Source organism: Bombus fervidus, chromosome 10, assembly GCF_041682495.2.
Source record: "Bombus fervidus isolate BK054 chromosome 10, iyBomFerv1, whole genome shotgun sequence".
Classification (NCBI taxonomy): Eukaryota; Metazoa; Arthropoda; class Insecta; order Hymenoptera; family Apidae; genus Bombus; species Bombus fervidus.
This window is the reverse complement of record NC_091526.1, coordinates 3,620,847-3,639,114: the sequence shown is the minus strand read 5'-3', so window position 1 is coordinate 3,639,114 and position 18,268 is coordinate 3,620,847. Positions and strand designations below refer to the sequence as shown.

Below are 18,268 nucleotides of genomic sequence, written 5' to 3'. Positions count from 1 at the left end.
CGCCTTCTTGATTTTGATTCATTCAATACCGATTTCGGCTAGCGGGACCTTGTGTCTAACCGTCACCAGCACTTCGGCATATGATGTTTTCGTCCCCTCACTCAGCGTTAGGGTTACCGTAGATGGCCGCAGAGGGGGAGGGACACCACCTTCCTGTTCTCCTGCACCGAGCCTCCTTTTGGGGTTCGTTGCGAGAACCCCGGGTCTTGGCAGCACTTGGTCTCTTCGTATCCTTTATCTTTTTTTATATTCGACCACCTTCCATTCACCACTCTCTTGCTCCTTCGAGAACGATGATATTTGGGTGTCATTGCCCTCAACCGTGGTTGCCTTTCTCTGCTTTGTTTCCGGCCCTCATTAGTGAAGGCCCGAGCTCTTCGAATTTCCTCTCGAGAGCAGAGAGACGTTCCCTCTCCCTCCGTCATCCTCCTAAGAGTGCCACAGTTCTAAAGTGGAGGTGTGACACCGTGCGTTCTCCTGACGAACATACTCGGCCTTTCCGGCGGACCTCGATATCTCCTCCTCTAGTACTTCCACCCACATCTCCGCCATCCCGGCAGCTCCAGTGCCGTAGGCGGACCCCGTTCTCTTTGTCAGCTTCACCATGCCCGCGGCTATGGTGCTTGCTGCCTCCTTTAAGGTCTTAATGTAGGTGTTTTTTAAGTTCGACGATTTTGTCGCCACCTTCATTATCTCCTGTACTCGTCAAATTAGTTCGGCTCCTATGTCCGCTGTGGAGGATGTTCTCGTCTCAAAGATCAGTTCCATAGGTATGTGGTGGATTTGCCGAGATAGTTGTAGTTGCTGGTGTAGATGTCACTGCTGGGGTACTGCTGTATTTCTTCCCATTTAAGAACTGTGGAAGAAAAATCAGACTACGGGCGCTGGGATTCTAACCCGAGTCCCGAAGGTTCGTAACCAAAAGCGCTAACCACTACGCTACCGTCATCCAGTGCTAGTTGGTCTCGAGTGGTGGTATTTGTTGTTAAGTGCCGTCACAGGTATATCCGGAGCTGTGGGTGTCAGCTTCCTTTTCCTTCCCTTGGACGTCTCTGATAGGGATAGGCCACCAACTCTTCGATGTCCGAACTCGCATTTCCCTGAGAGTTTCCTGCTATGGTGCTTCCTGCGTCTGATTCAGCGCTTGGAGCCATGACCAAGTATATGCCTGAATCCTCTGGTTTATCTATCCTGCTTGCGATTCTCATGGATTTCCTGGTTACCTTTGATGCAGGCTACATTCCTTCCTCCATATCCTGCTTTTTACTCGTCACTTCAGTTACCTACCTCGTCTTTATTTCATACTGTGTTTTCCTTGTTAGTAAACTGCTATGAGCCGATATCATTCCGGAAGAGATTTAAATAATTTAGTTACATGAGTAATAGATTGCATCTGTTACATTTAGTTAAGAGTGAAATACTCGCGATTATTATTAAGAAGTATTAATAAGATGCTTAAGTAAAAAAATTGCAAATTTGTAATAGTGTTCAACCTGATTACGTCATTATTGCAGAGAGAGAAAATGTTTATTGCAAAATATATAACAAGCAGATTCGATGCGATAGAAAATCGCAAATAAAACAACTGCACAAGAAAGATATTACAGAACATAATAAACTCATTTTTACTGTTTTAAATAACGATCCACAAAATGAGGTAGGTTAGTCAGGAAGAGAAAATAATTTTTATATTGACATGTATGTGCCAAACTATAATGAAAATGTCTGAATAATATGTTCGCGCAAAATCGATTGAACATGATTTTCAAGGTAAAAAATTTTTTTACTGCAACGTATTCTACTCATCACAAAAACCAAAAGTTTCACAGAAGCTATAAGTCCTAAATGAGCCCCTTTCCCAGAAAAGATATTTTAATAATTCTTTCCAGCGTCTTCATCCATGAGAACTGACAGCAATGGATGATTGCCAGATATCGATGCATTATTCACAGTATATTTTCATCTAGCCGAGGACGCGCCGTAAATCTTAGGACTTAGTTAACTAAGGTCCTTCAAATTAACAAACAGTCTTTGTCCTAACAGTTCGTAAATCTATCACTACGGGAAGCTTCCCGCTAGCAACTTTCTCTCAAGGGCGGCTAGCATCCTTTTCTAACCACCAACATAGAAATTAACCAATTAACAGCAACGTCCATTTCCCTTACTACCCGAGCGGAGGCTTTCCGCAACGAATCCGGTAATCTCGTACCCTTAGACATACCCCATCATAGTTTTCCTCTGCAGCATCACCGCGACGGATCATTCATTCTCTCTCGTGCGATCTCATTAGCGAGAAGACAACGCTTTATACAATCAGTGAATACTCCACGTTTTATCCAAGACCCAGATACAAACCTTGAGTAAAGTGTAGTTATTATCCCGTTCACCGCGGATTCGTTATCGAGCCTAATATCATTACCATTAATGTTTAATCGCCGTGGTTACCTGTCTACTCTGTACTATCTACACTTATGTGAATAAATAGCATCTCGATTATATAACGAAAATGGATAGTTCTGGTGAAGATTCATTTCACGCCCCTGGCCCTAATCCTAACTACAACGCTTCTCCGACATATATTATGAATAAAGTTAGTTTAAAAATTAGTAGAACCTTAACATTTTTTCCGAGAGAAGGGATCATTTACGACTTTTGTTCTCCCTCATGAATAGAATACATTCTAATAAAAAAATTTTGACCTTGGATTTTAAAGTCGATTATTTTTGTGCAAACATTTTTTTTTACAAATTTCCATCCATCCGAAGATTTAGAACCACGCTACGACATTCTTTACACTTATCTACTTTAGACTTTGTACATACTGTTGTTCGTGACGAAATTTGAATCATGCTGGATATCGTGATTAACATACAGAACATCATGCAGATCTTATATATTTCGCCGTGAAGACCGAAATAAATTTTTTTTTTTTTTATTTAGTAGACCATTTACAATCAATTCTCATAGAGAATTTTAAGTAAATTATTTTGGCGTGGTACTGTAACTTGGATTATAAGAGTTTACAGTATGTTTGATTTTAGTTGAATCTAATGCTTTGATCTGAAGGGTATTGTCTGTTTAGTCTGCGGATCGGGTCCGTCGTGTCCAGTAATTGGGTAACTAATGGATTTTGATGGTTGTTAATTCTTATATTATATCTGTTTCTGAACTTGAATATTTCTTCTTTGACTGTGGCTATCTTAAGGTCGCGGTGTATCGTTTCGTTGGTAACGTACCAAGGTGCATCTATTAAGGATCTTAGAGTTTTTGATTGGAATCGTTGGAGAATTTCTACGTTGGAGTTGCTCGCTGTTCCCCATAGTTGGATTCCATAGGTCCAAACATGTTTTAATATGGCTTTGTATAGTATTATTTTACTCTGCGTGTTTAAGTTGGAACGTCTGCCAATGAGCCAGTAGAATTTTTTTAGTTTTGTTTTCAGTTCTTTGGATTTATCTACGATGTGCCGTTTCCATGTCATTGTTCTGTCTAGAATCATGCCCAGATATCTGACTGAATCTTTGTTTGGTATTGGAATATTATTTATGGTCACCTGAGGGCAGGATTGTTTTCGCAGTGTGAAAGTTATATGACTAGATTTATTTTCATTTATTTTGTTGCGCCATTTGTGGAACCATTCTTCCATATTGTCGAAACCTCGCTGGAGATTTGAGGAGGCAATTATCGGGTCTGAGTGGGATGCTAATAAAACTATGTCATCAGCAAATGTAGCTGTTGTTATCTCTGTTAAGATTGGTAAGTCGGCAGTATAGATGGTAAACAGCAGAGGTCCGAGGACACTGCCTTGGGGTATGCCAGCATCTATTGGGAATGTTGCGGTTATAGCGTCTAAGCACTTAATCATGAACAGCCTATTGGTTAGATATGATTTTAGGATAGAATAGTAGGTGTGTGGTAGGATTTTCTTTAGTTTGAACAAAAGTCCTTCATGCCACACTTTGTCAAACGCCTGTTGAATGTCCAGGAATACCGCAGAGCAGTATTTTTTCTTTTCTAAATCTTGGCTGATTTTATGAGCTAGACGATGAATTTGCTCTATCGTAGAATGTTGCTTCCGAAAGCCGAATTGATGATCCGGCATTGTTTTCAACTCCTCTAAGAGTGGAAGGAGTCGTTTCGTTAGCCTCTTCTCAAATAGTTTGGACAAAGTGGGTAGAAGACTAATTGGGCGATATGAGCTAGTTTCGTGTATTGATTTTCCAGGTTTAGGGTTAAGAGTTGTTACGTCGCGAGGCTTAGTGTGGTTCGTGTTTCTAACTGTCTCTCGCCGTCCTCCAGCGTCATATACGAATCGCCTCATCTTCCCGATGAAACATACAATGTATCGACGAGCGTGTCACGTAAAATAATAAAAAAAAAAGGAAGGAAAAATCGGAGACGTAAAATAAAAGATAAAAAACGAAAATAAAGAAATACAAAGACAGAATTTATTTCTTCACACTTGGTTTACACTTGCCTTCCGAACTCTAGGAGCGACTTTTTAAGACTGAAGCTCTTACAATTCCACCTTTAAAAACTGATTTGTTTCTTTCTTTCTGACAAAGAAAGAAACCTCAATATCCCCACTATCCACGCGTTTGTTAGCCGTTCTCGAATATTCGGCGAAAGGACCGTTAGGATATTGAGGGTTCATTGGGCACTTCGCCTCGCCGACATACACTGTCGCCGAGTGCGGCCGCATCTTTATTTCTATCATCAGCCCATCGGTTCCGAAGCGCGGCCCGGTCTCTGATGTAGATCGAGGTGCAGTTGATGTTACACATACATCGAAAGCCCTGACGAACAAAGTCGCTTAGAATATCGAAAAATATCAAAAGTCAAGTTCTCGGTGCTCTACCCATCAAATCTTCGGGTCAATCAATTATTGTACTTTCCGGCACGACGAAGTCAAACAATATCTGTCGACGCAACAAGTATTGTAGGCTGGTTAAATAAATAGATATAGATTATATAACTGTAGATTCCAGTTATATTCAAAACCAAACACCCCTATTATCCCGCAAGAAATAAGGGGATCGCTCTGTTCGTGGTGTCGATTCGTTTAATCGTAACGGGAATTTACAACTCCCAGTGACGCGCTTCAACGCTATCGCGTCTCCCCGCGACTGGACGAAAAGACGAGTAATTAATGATATTTTCCAAGACTTAGGATAGTATCCAAGGCGAAGAATTGCATTAAAAATAGAGGTAATGAGAGCAATCCCTTTTTTGGGAAGCTCCTTGATAGCTTTGTTACTTATTTGATCATGTCCCGATGCTTTAATTCGTATTAATTCTATAACTTCCAGAGATGAGAAAGGTTCAATAGGAGGAGACATCTGGAAGGAAGAGTGCAAGTATTCTGTTATTTCGGCGGCAATAGTCGAAATAGATTGGAAAGGTCTATAAAAAAGGCGACTGTATAGAAATGGACAGTTTTGTTACAAAGTTTGGTCAGTCACAACTCATACAGCATAACGTACAGAAAGATTCTCAATTTAACTTTACGAAAATAACTGACATAAAGTTAATTCAGCACACAAGATATCGTCGACATCTGCTCACACGAAAAGAAAACGCTAAGGATGCATTTAAATTTAAAGAATTTGTGACCAAAGTTGATCTAAAATAAAAACACTAGTATTTTATTTTAAGGGTATTCTCATCCAAAAATAATGCTAAGTTGCATTGTTATAAAAATTACTATTATTTGTATATGCATTTAAATCTAATAATTTGTATTTATTATATTCATATTTATCTGTGGCGTTTCTTATATAGCTTTATCATTAGCAATTTTGATTTTTATAAACTTTTGTAAATTTTGATGTTGATGAAAAGAAAGAAAACAAAGATACATGGAACAAAAAAGATTATAGAAGAAAAGTTTAAGCAAGGAGATAACTGTGTAATTATCGGGGATATAGTCACAAATAGTAGCAGTATTTTGGAGAAAACACATATGTTAACTCTTTAAGTATTTTACTTAATTTTGAAAGCTTGCTTAACCTGCATGCTTAATTACTTTTAATCTATGACGCGTGTACGTGACAAAAGCGCCATTTGCTGTAAAATTGAAATATACTATAAAAAATGATAAATTTTTTTAATTACCTCTTTTTGAAGAATGTATATCTTTATTGTTTAAAGATTCATTAATATTATACACAGGATTTTAAATCTGACTAATTTGTAAACGAAACAAATAATCAGTATTTGAAACTATATATTTTTGTACTGAATAATCAATATTTAAAACAAAATGTTTTTATACTAAGTAATCAAGTATTTGGAAAAGACAAAGTATAAATTAAAAATTTAATTTGTTTTTAGAGAAGAAAATAATATTCTTTAAAAGAAGGAAGTACACGTAGTGCCATGTAGGTCGTTTGTAGGGCGTTTCGTTCATTAACGTTCAGTTCATTTATTATTCTAGAATGTGTGAGAATTATGAATATGTTTCTTAGTTCACCTAAATATTACTTTAAGTAACAAAACTAAATTTTTTTCTCTTTGACGAGTATGTCCGTTATGAAACGAAAAACTGCCATCTTCGTTAATTATTTTTATAATAAATAAAGATCAATGAACGCGGAAAATATATCTTTTTATTTCTGATTATGTGCACATCGGTTAAAAATTTTATTTTACATTTTTCAATAAAAATTTGTATTAACAAATTTTTATATTTTTCTCGAATATTCTTCATTAAATCTAATCTAATGTTATAATTCAGTTTTTGGAGGATAAAATTTGTTTCTAATGTAACATTAATTTTGAAAGTCAGTGGATAGTATCCGACATCGTTTGTTGATTTGTATATCGAAAAGTGATATCAGAACGTAATAATCACGATACTATCAACAATTTTTTCAATAATAATTATACTACCGAAGTACAAAATAAGAAGTTCTGTAACATTAAGTTGCTGGATAAACCTTAGTTGCTAAATAAGCATGTGTCATACTGTTTTTCCTAGAGTACTTAAATATACAACAAAGTCTGTTTCACTGTCCCAAGGTCTGTCTTCCTAACGATGCCAACCAATAAACACCGTGTTGATTTAACATCTAAAGCTATGTGCGGTCGCTACGAAGCTGTTTCACCCGAAAGCTGCTTCACGTGAATTGTTTCATACCCTAACGTAGAATGTAGCTTACGCAACATAAGTAAGCGAGGCAAGGTGAACCGCGCTTAAATTCACCGAATTTTGGGAAATAGAAAGACAAGGCGAAGATGGCGGTGGTGGATCAAAGAATATTATAAGAATCAACTCCAATATAAAAATAAGTTAAATATGGCGTTTAAATCCGACTTTTACGATGATCCCCGAAAATTAGGAGTTCTCCTAACTATAAAACAAACTTAAACGATATATGGCAAAGTATATGTAAAAATATGAAATTCAGAAATAGTATTGAAGTCACATCTCTATCATAAATACTGCTTAAACTATCTATTTCTAACGTCTTCGCGTCGTTCCATGCCAAATCGATCACTTCTTTTCATTTTTGTTCAAAATGAGAGGATATGATGCGGTTTACGTGAAATTAGGAAGATGGATGGAGTTATCATAAATTATCCTTTTTAAAAACATGAGTCTTTGAATTTTGTAATTTTTATCAATTTGATAAAACTGGATTGCACATTTGAATTTTTATCTCGAAAAATATTTATCGCACTGAATAAACTATTTTTTGTTTTAAGCGAGTAAAATCGCTTTACTCGAATAGATTCCTATTGCGTTGAAAAATGCTTTTTAAAATATTAACAATTATAAATAAATTTTTATTTTACAAATTGCATCTCAAGGTTACACGTCCCTCACCTCTAATTTCACGTGAACTACACTATATCCTATTTTGAACAAAATTCGAGAATGAGAAGAAAGAATGATCAATCTGGCTGGGAATGACTTCTTCGACCGAGCCGTTTCAATGCTCGTCCAAATAAATCGAGTAAAGTATGCCCCACGTGATATGATTTACCTTGAGGTATGCCTCAGACTAGATTTCATGTGAGGAAAAAATGGAGAGCTTGAACTCATGTGACCTACAAACAATGAAATATCATTTATACGCAAAATAAATTCTCACTATTTAGGTATAGCAGTAGATATGTATTGAAGATCAAAAAGTATCGCGTAAAAAAGAAGAAATTCTGAATCAATTGTCTAATTAGCAATATAATAATATCGTGTTTTGTCTCATTTTAATCAGAAAAATCTTACCAGTATGTTCATGAAATTTTTATTCACTAAATATTTAACTGGAACAAATTTCATCTCACCTCACCGATACGAGAGCGAAATATGCGATTCATTCAAGTGCTCGAAACAAAGTCACGGGGGCAGGGATAATACAATGATATAAACCGATGGTATAAACAAAGTAGTATCACTGTATCCTATCGGGATATCAAAGCGGATATCAAAACGGGAGACCACAAGTGATTATGAGGCCAGATAATATCTTGTCGGCAAATAAATAATATGTGTCTCTTCTAACGAAACACATCTTAACGCTATAATACAGCAGTTTTCAGTCCATTTTTATGGCTTTATATCTAGTCATGAAGCGCAAGAAATATAATCATGTTCTATTATTGAATTGAATTAGTATTAAAAATTAGTATTACAAAATATCTTGGTCTGCCGAACTTCATCCAGCTACAACCTACTAGCGGACCATAAGCAATTTGACGATCAGTTTTTTCGATCAGCTATTTACGTACACATTCGCGATACACGCCTCGCAAGACAGCTTTGTGCTGTCTCTATATAATTTAATAACTTGTGAGTTTGTGAAAAAATAAGTTCAATATTTCTTTTGATATTACCTCTGGCCGAAATTCTGGGCTTTTCCTCTTATAGCATAACAATCAGACAAACGAAACGTGTCATTTTTCGTAACGCAGATGCCCTTCTATAATTTCATATCTTTCCTATTATTTTAGTATGAAGCAAACAGTGTAACTATTACCAAAATACACTTAAAAATCTAAGATTTTTTGTACAACAGATATGCGTTAAACTATGCATAGAAACACATTTCCTTATGTTACGCCACGAGGCTTAGTATAGGTCGTATTTCTAACCGTCGCTCGCGGTCCTACAGCATCGCAGACAGATCGTTTTATCTGCCCGACGAAAAATATACAATGTATCGACGAGAACATAGTTGTCACCGGGCAGCGAGTTCCAGAAACGTCGATTTCGGTCCGTTATTTCACGCACACAAAGAAGGTGACATACGTGATCATAGGCACGAACGGTGGCGTGATCCGAGCGTAGTGGGAGTCGTCTCCTAGGGAAGACAAAGAATTTATCTAAGGGCAGTCAGTCTCATTTGAAGATTCAAACGACATACATCGAGAGGTCTGACGATTGAAATTGATGTCGCTTAGTCTAACGAATTCATTGAGAGACATCGTAAAGTCGGGTCGAATTTCTGTAACGCATTAACTGTATTCATCGCTAAATAATTTGTGACGCTTTTATTATTATACAATTTATTGTTGAATATACAAGCTATATTAACCTGTTAATACAGTGTTAAATTCATTGAACCACCCCTGTTATCTTAACCGAAACAAGGGGAACGACTAATTCGCGGCGTCGATTATACGAATCGTAGCGAGAATTTACGTCTCTCGTTGACACGTTTTCCTCGCGACCGCGTCTCTCCGCGAACGGTCGTAACACCTTAGTTAACCCTTTGTCCTACCCGCTAACTCCCGATTGCTCAGGCCATAATAAACAAGAAAGTCGGTCACGCGTCGAGCTATTTAGCTGCTTAGCCGTGTGTGCTCCAACTTGCGCAAAATGTATGCGTCTTGTGACATGTATTCGGCGCAACGAAAAGAATTGTGAAATAATAAACACATTTATGCAGAACTAATACTTTTAAAATGTGTAGGAAGTAATTATGATTTAATATTTGGAAGTGGATAATGTATCAATAACAATTTGTAAAATAATACCTAATTTAAATTAATAATGTTTCGAGAAAAATCGTAGAAAATTAGTAATCTTCAACTGTGTGATATTTGTCGAAACAATGAGGCACATGTAACGCAACTCGACATTTTTTACACTCCCACGTTGTTTCCTTATGTTTCTTATTTTTTGTACATACTTTACAAGCTCTTGTTGGATTTGTTTTTCGATGGCGTGGAATCTATATGTTTCGGAAAATGGCCTCAATGCTACTCCTATATTCTCATTGGTATACATGTGTTCGATAATTGCCCTCGTCTTTTATAATCATTTAACGGTACGTTTTGTAATAATGCTTCGGCATTTGAAGTTTATACTCTGTGTAATTCTGTTTTTTTTTTTTTTTTAATATATTGTTTTTTGTTGTACAGAATATATGAATTAACAAGTGCCATATCAAATATGTGAAAAAAGATTTTTCGATACCCTTTCAAATATTTCCTCATAACAAGGAAGTACGCCAATATTTGATGTTGGCGATCAATACCAATCATTCCCCTGTTGTTATCAAGAATACATTTTGTCTTGAAAGAAGGTTTTAGTTGACTTCCGTTTTGTTCAGTCATTTCTACAGTTTCGTACTTTTGTAGAAATAATATGGACGTCTCGTTTATCCTTTCACTTCAACGCTAATATGCCATTGCAGCTTCCCATCTTGCATTCCCCTTTTCTAAATTTTGCTTTAACAAAATCTTTCGGCATTCTTTTTTCTATTAAAACATACTGTCCCAACAGCATTTGTTCCATAATCAACTAAAATTAAAAACAATTACCTATATACAAACAGTGTTCTTTATATAGTATTGACTTTGATAACTCCATGACGACACTTTCAGATGCACTATAACCAAGATTTGTTTTATCGTTACCTGAATATATTTTAAAATTTTAGCAATAGCCCGTTATTGACTCGCACAGTTTATAAAATTTTCTCTCGAACTTTGTCCTCTTCGAGGGATTAAATTGTTTATAAAACATGCGTCCTTTAAATTTCATTAACGATTCATCGATCGCCATGTTCTCTTTCATTGCATATACTTCTTTGAATTTTTTATTAAAATAGTTTATTACAGGTTTGACTTTACGTAATTTATCCATCTCGTCAGTTGTATCGTTATTTACAAAATGGAAAAACTCAGTGATTTGCAGAAATCCTTTTAGTGGCATAGTTTTCCTGGATTTATCTGAATTTTTATCCACTTTATCTGAATTTTTGATTTTTTAACTTGAGCAATTATTATTCATAGTGCAAAGTATATTTTAATTTCATTACAATTTACATGGGTCTAAGTCTCATCAATTTTCTTTCTTTTATTTTCATTGATTATTGCTCGTCCTACGTAGCGATTCGTTTCTGTAACAATATTATCCTAAAACACATTGTCAAACATTATATTAAAAAAGTCTAACTCTCTTTTACTTTCACCTAATTGATCTAAAATTGCTACACTTATGCCAGGAGTCTGTATATACTTCCAGGTTTTTGGCTTGTTATTTTCTTCTCTCCAAATCCATTGCTTCGATAAATGTTGTTGGTGTTTAATGATTAATTTTCTTGGACGTTTTCGTACAGGAAACACAATATCGCTACCATCACTATCGTTATAAAGAAGGATCTACCGAATCACTATCCGCAATAGTAACACACTTCTCACTACTACCATTAATATTAGATTTTTTTTACTAACATGATACGTATAAGGGTTGTTTAATTCTTTTAGGGAATTATAATGCAAACGTGTGAACGTAACAAAGAATTACACGTAACTAAAGTAAGAAAATATCGAGAGCAACTGAACCACGAGTCTGACTCATATTGTTTATGTTTGTCCCGAACGAAGTACCACGAGTCAAGCGCGTATTTATTGTTTTTGACCCAAATTCCTTGCCACGAGTCTCACTTGTTGTTGTAGGACAAGGCGTTAAATGCAATAGCTCACTAAAACACGAAAAAGTCCATTTCTTCATGTTGAATTCAAAGATACGTTCGGTCCTTCCTGAATCGTGGATCATGCGTGATTTTCAAATTAAGTACAAGCAACGAAAGTTCGTCTTCTGCGTTTTATGTGATTTTAAACTTACCATCCGGATAGGTCGAATTGATTTCAGCGATGACGTCCAATTTGGATGACATTGATCCGACAAGGATCGTGTCTTCCGGAGCTTCCTTTAGCTCTAGTTCGATTTCTGTCACGTCTCCTAAACAAACGAAAACGATATGATATATATACAGGGTATCAAAAATTATTTGTCGTGGCTCTGGAAGGTGATTCTACACTTCCGAATCTTTGGAGATCTGTTAAAAAACTGGATCGCGAAAGTGACCTCGAGCATTATTTTCATGGCCAAATTTTTTTATTGCATCGTATGGTAGTCATTACTGGGAACGAATGCCTGAAAGGAACCCATGAGTCGCAAATAAATCATCTTCTTAGAAAAAATGTTTAAAGCTTCATTAATCATTAAACTGGTCTTATTTATTTTAAAGTTAGATATGGCACAAAATAACGTTGGTGTTAGAATCTACTTACTAGTGAACGTATGATATCTATTATTCAAAATATTAAACTGACTTTATTTACATGTTACAGTCAGATATGGAATAAATCAAGCCTGTCTAAGTTATCATCCCCACGAGCGGTTTTCAAGTGCGAGAAACGAAAGAACGATTTATTATATTCTTCCTGTTCAACGAGTCGGGTCGATAGAAGTGAACAGAACATTTTCTGTGAAAATGCAAGATGAATATAAAGAAGTAAATAAATATTTGCTGGCTATTTATTACAACAAAGTGCAGAGAAACGACACAGCAGAGAGATCGTAACAGGGCAAATTGTAGAGGCGTAGGCACAAATCTCCTTTACGAGATTATGTGTACAACGCCACTTGCGCCCATCAGCCAACACTAAAAGGCTATTTGGGATAGTCTGGATCAGTATGGACAACTTCAAGTGCGATGGGCTATTAAGAGATGAGGATAATGGAAATACGTCAGCGTAAAATCGCTCGCCTTTGGAAAATACTCTGCAAACATAGAAATATTTGTTCGATGCTTTGTGCTATTGGTGAATGGTGGTAATTATTCTTTGGCACGAGAAATATATCTGCAATGGACAAGAATTAATAGAAGATCGCAGCGTCGAGTTCCAGATAGTTATGATTTTCAAAGGGTTCAGAGATCCACAATTGTGACATCAATTTCTCACTCGACGCTCCTCCATTAGCGTAAGGAAGAGCACGTTATCGTTTATGGACGTATGTATCCATTAATGTGTTTGCGAAGAATATCTCGTCAAATAGGGATTTTACACGAATCACTGAGAAGAATAATACGTAAAGAAGGTCTATGTCTTTATAAGGTTCACCGTGTGCAAGAACTACGTAGAATGGATTATGTACCGACGTATTTGTCTCCGATAATCCCTTCACGTCGAGAAGAACGTTGTGGATGGAATAAGTGTTACCAGCCATGGCATAGGAAAGAGTAATAATTGGACTGAATAAAAATAGAACTGAAATAATAAAAACCAATAAAAAATTTGGAATTTAATAAGAAAGCACGTGGAAATCAGTACAACACAGTATATGTATGTGTTTAATGGAATATGTATGTTGTTCTAGAGTTTACTTATATACGTCTGTAGTGTTCGATATCGTGGATGATTGTTTAAATTCCTTTGTGCTCTCTGCAAAATATATACAGACTTGTACTAAATATGTAACAACGCCTATCATTTTTAGAATCGTGTCGGTATAATTATAATACGTTGTTGTTATAGCGCTGGAAAATTTTGTAATATCGTATTATGTCGTATGACAGAACTACCTCTAAAATAATTTTTATTGCCAATTTTTATAGAAGAAATAGCACTTCATAAAGCAGTGCCAACTTACTTTCCGTTGCTAGTGTATATACACGGTAAGGATACAAGTAATGACATCAAGATCTGAAACTTTCATTTTCAGATCTAGCCTGAAGAAGTGAACTGAAGCGTTCATGAAACGTTGGAACAAAGTTGCAACGTTAACAACGAAACACAAAGCAGAACGTTTACGTTTTGCAAAAGAAAGAATGCATTGGAAAAAGAAATGGAGAAGGGTACTATTTTCAGACTAAAAATATTCAACTTGGATGATCCTGATGGATTCCAATATTATTTTCATGACACAAGAAAAGAGATAATGTCAGCAATTCGACGACAAATGGGAGGAAGCAGCGTGATGGTTTGGGCCAGCATCGGTTATTTCGGCAAGACAAGTATCAAGTTCATCGTTGGGAGAATGAATAGTGTCCGATAGATAAATTTAATCAAAGAACAAATAAATAATCATGCAGAACGCATTTCCGGACCTGATTACATCTTTCAGCAAGATAATCCGCCTGTACACACATCATGATTGGTCCAATCATTTAATCTTTAATGAAAATAATATATCTATTTTGTCGTGACCTGCACGCTCCCCGGAACTTAATATTATTGAAAATTGCTGGGCAGAACTTGTTCACGGCGTATACGCGAATGTAAAGCAGTATCAACACGTACAAGAATTAAAAAATGCAATTGTACGCGAATGGGATACATTAAGTTAAAATTATATCCAGAAACTATATAAATCGATATCATATCGTACAATAGACATAATAGAAAATAAAGGGGGATGTACCCATTATTGAATAAGTATATATGTTTGATAAGTAATTATTGTTAGTTACAATTTATGTTGATTATTATTTTCCTATTGTACATGTGCTATCATTCTTAAAATAAAATAAAATATCGTTCTTAAAATAAAATAATTTTTTTTTGTTACACACTCATAATATTTTTAATTATTTTCAACGAACCGCATATTCTGAGTTCATAATATTTTGATATTATACGTTGTAAACGAAAAACTTTATACGCGTCATTGAGAAATTAAAGATAGCACATTTGGGCTATCTCTTGACGAGGAATGTAGGAATTCTGTAAAGATATCGGAAACCGATATCGAAATTTTGTTACAAAAAGTTGGCTCGAAAATAGAGAGAAATGCAAGAATCGTTATATTCGAAATACTTCTCTGCGGACTTACATTTTGCTTCCTGTCATCTTCGGATTTCTTCGGACAACATGAACGAGGTTTTTATCTGAGGACTGTCTTCGGAATTAAATTTTGTATTCCGTTATCTGCAGATTTTTTGTGAAAGACAGATGCGGATTGTCTGCAGCACATGTCTGGGCCCAATTGTCTGTCAGTTAAAACGATATTTTAAACGATGCGGGAGACAAAACTGCGATTGAGGCGACCGCCGCGTCATGTGGACACCGGAGAGCACCGTTTCCCAGAAAGTTTGAAGGAATTAATTCTTTCCCATATGCAAACGCAGAATAAATGATGAACTGACCACCTTCCTCACCATGAAATTTTCGGATTTTTATACTATATGCTTATATAGTATATTATGTTTATATGCAGCTTAGCTGGGGAATCATGCTTCACGGACAGAACGTCACAAAAAGTTTATGTGTAACTTTGCGTCACATTTGTTAAAAGGCACTATAGTGAGATCGGGCTAAAAATTCTTTTAGAGTCAATCCTTTTAGAAACAAAAATTCGACACTGCTCTTAGTCCTCGCATTGCCAGTATGTCAAAACCGAACATCTAGGTAATATTTTACATCTATGTATTTTCGTCCAGTCGCGGGGAGACGGTCGCGTTAGAGCGCGTCAACGGGAGTCGTAAATTCCCGCTACGATTGCACGAATCGACACCACGAATTAGACGATCCCCTTATTTCTTGTGGGAGAATAAGGGGTGATTGGGTTGGAATATAACTGGACTTCACAGTTATATTATATATATATATTTATATTGGATTACACTACTTGATGTGAACAGACCGTGTTTGGAAAGCGTGTTGATGAACCCGAAGGTTGCTAGACGTGGTAGTTATAGAGGCGAGAACTTGACTGACATGTTAGAACTTGAAGTTGACTGTCCGAGGACTAGTAGAACGGTGGACTTGACTGTCCACGGGATCTTAGAGCAGTGCTTGACTGTCTGAAGGCTAGTAGAACAGTGGACTTGGTTGTCCAAAGGATCTTAGAGCAGAGGACTTGACTGTCTGAAGGCTAGTAGAACAGTGGACTTGGTTGTCCAAAGGATCTTAGAGCAGAGGACTTGACTGTCTGAAGGCTAGTAGAACAGTGGACTTGGTTGTCCAAAGGATCTTAGAGCAGAGGACTTGACTGTCTGAAGGCTAGTAGAACAGTGGACTTGGTTGTCCAAAGGATCTTAGAGCAGAGGACTTGACTGTCTGAAGGCTAGTAGAACAGTGGACTTGGTTGTCCAAAGGATCTTAGAGCAGAGGACTTGACTGTCTGAAGGCTAGTAGAACAGTGATTGACCCGTCTCGTACTATTTAGGAAGAAAGCTCGTCGTGGGTGTATCCTTGATGAACTAAGAACGCGGATTCGTAGTTCACACTTTTCGGTAGAAAAGTGAGGGTAACGATCCGCGATGTCCATTGGATATTCCCAATGTTAATGTATTAAATACGAGGGGACAGTCCTCGGCAAATATGAATCACGTTTGTTTCTGTCCTTGGGAAAAACCCATTACCTCGCTGGGCAAACCTTCGCTTTCTCCGTAATGAGTACGAGCGTGCAATAAACCTAAGGACCCATTTAAGGGGCCACTCATAGACCGAATGTATGCAAAGAATATAACTTTATTGTTAACAGATGTGGGCTATGGTGATTCCTTGGGTTTATTGCGGGTCAGTGTGACGATGTGCAGGCCTCGGCGGCCTGACCATGAGGGACGTCGCAGGTACCGACTTACGCGACGTAACAATCTATATATACTCAATTTTGCAACTGCCTCTTAATGAGAATATATATATTTGTGTTCTGGTATGAATTCGATTTAACTTATTTTAAATCCTGACATTTAGGCCAGCAATCCGTACAACCTGGCGTTTGTACGCTGAGCGTTCTCACACGACATAATTTTACCGCTCAAATCATGTCAACTTTTATTAATCACAGTTACAAAGCCTGTACTAACATTTTCCTACAATAAAACTATCAATAAATGTTTTTACATACATTTCAAAATAACATCCTGAAACCTGTTGTTGCTTTATGTCAATAGAGATATAAATTAACGCTTCTTTAATTGTATCATAATCTGAGGTATAAGAATTGGAGGACTAAAAATAATAACTAACCCTTACTTTGCATTTATAAACTTATCGTTATGTAACACTTTTTCATCTTCCTTATGCAAATTGTTGCACAAAATAAATTTGCTTGATTAGCAAACTTAACTTAAATTTATTGATTTCGCGGGAACATTCGTGTCAATGTTGCACTTACACGTTGCGCCAACGTTTCATGAACATTGTATTCTATTTCTTCAGGACAGGCCTAGAATTTGTTTCAATACATCTTACCATCGTAAAAGCTTAAAATTTAATATTATTTTTATAAACAAAGTTCTTCTAATAAATATAGCATATTCCATTCAGAGAATCATATCGTGCTATATTTAAAAAGATGGATTGAAAATGAATGAAACTACATTAAATTCTGATCCTATAGAAGTGCTAGAATATACATATAAAGAACCAAAGGATAGACGAAATTAAAGGTTAATAGCTACTAAGAGAATCGTAACAGAATTTTTATTGCAAGTAATTCTTGAGCTTTACATTAAAATCAATCATGTATTCCATTAAGGGGGTATTCTAGTCTAGAATTTGCAAAAATCGAAATTTTTTCAAAATTCCAATTATTTACCGAGTTACAGTGATTTTGGTGACGCGGCAAGTAAACTGGTCCGACCGGAACAAATCGAACAATAGACGATAGACGTTGTGAATGGATGAAAGTTTGTCTTTATTTTTTTATACGTGGGGAAATCCTCATGGATATCCCTCCCCCGCTCTAGGAAGCGGCGGGGTAGTGTCGGATTATACCGACTAAAACCCCACGGTGGACCGCCCGACCTCTTTCGAATTCCTGCCGGAGCATTCCTGCGTCTTCTCCTGTCTGGGGGAGTCGTTCCTTGGTTAGTTCAGGCATTGGGAGGGACCATCCCTCTCAACGTTGTTCCCTGGGCCGTCGAAGATGAAAATTTGTCTGCAAATACCTTATTACAACGATGTTTGGATTCTGAAACTCAAAATAATAACGAATCGTTAAATTCTTTGATATGAATTTTTGCTCCGAAACACATTCATGCAGGAACGTGGACCATTGAAATTGCTACTTTTCTCGCTG

The 18,268-nt window shown here is 36.6% G+C and overlaps 1 protein-coding gene across 3 annotated transcripts in view; it reads right to left on the bottom strand.

Annotated features, from left to right (window-relative positions):
- LOC139991305 (uncharacterized) overlaps nucleotides 1–18,268 on the bottom strand; it is a 113,360-nt gene that overhangs the window by 24,674 nt on the left and 70,418 nt on the right. For 2 of the 3 annotated variants that reach the window (XM_072011263.1, XM_072011264.1), the window contains one exon: nucleotides 12,080–12,196. The exons of the other annotated variant lie outside the window; for it this stretch is intronic. In XM_072011263.1, coding sequence (XP_071867364.1) covers nucleotides 12,080–12,131 — 52 coding nt within the window. In that variant the 5' untranslated portion in view covers nucleotides 12,132–12,196. The remainder of the gene's footprint in view (nucleotides 1–12,079; nucleotides 12,197–18,268) is intronic. 3 annotated transcript variants of the gene reach the window in all.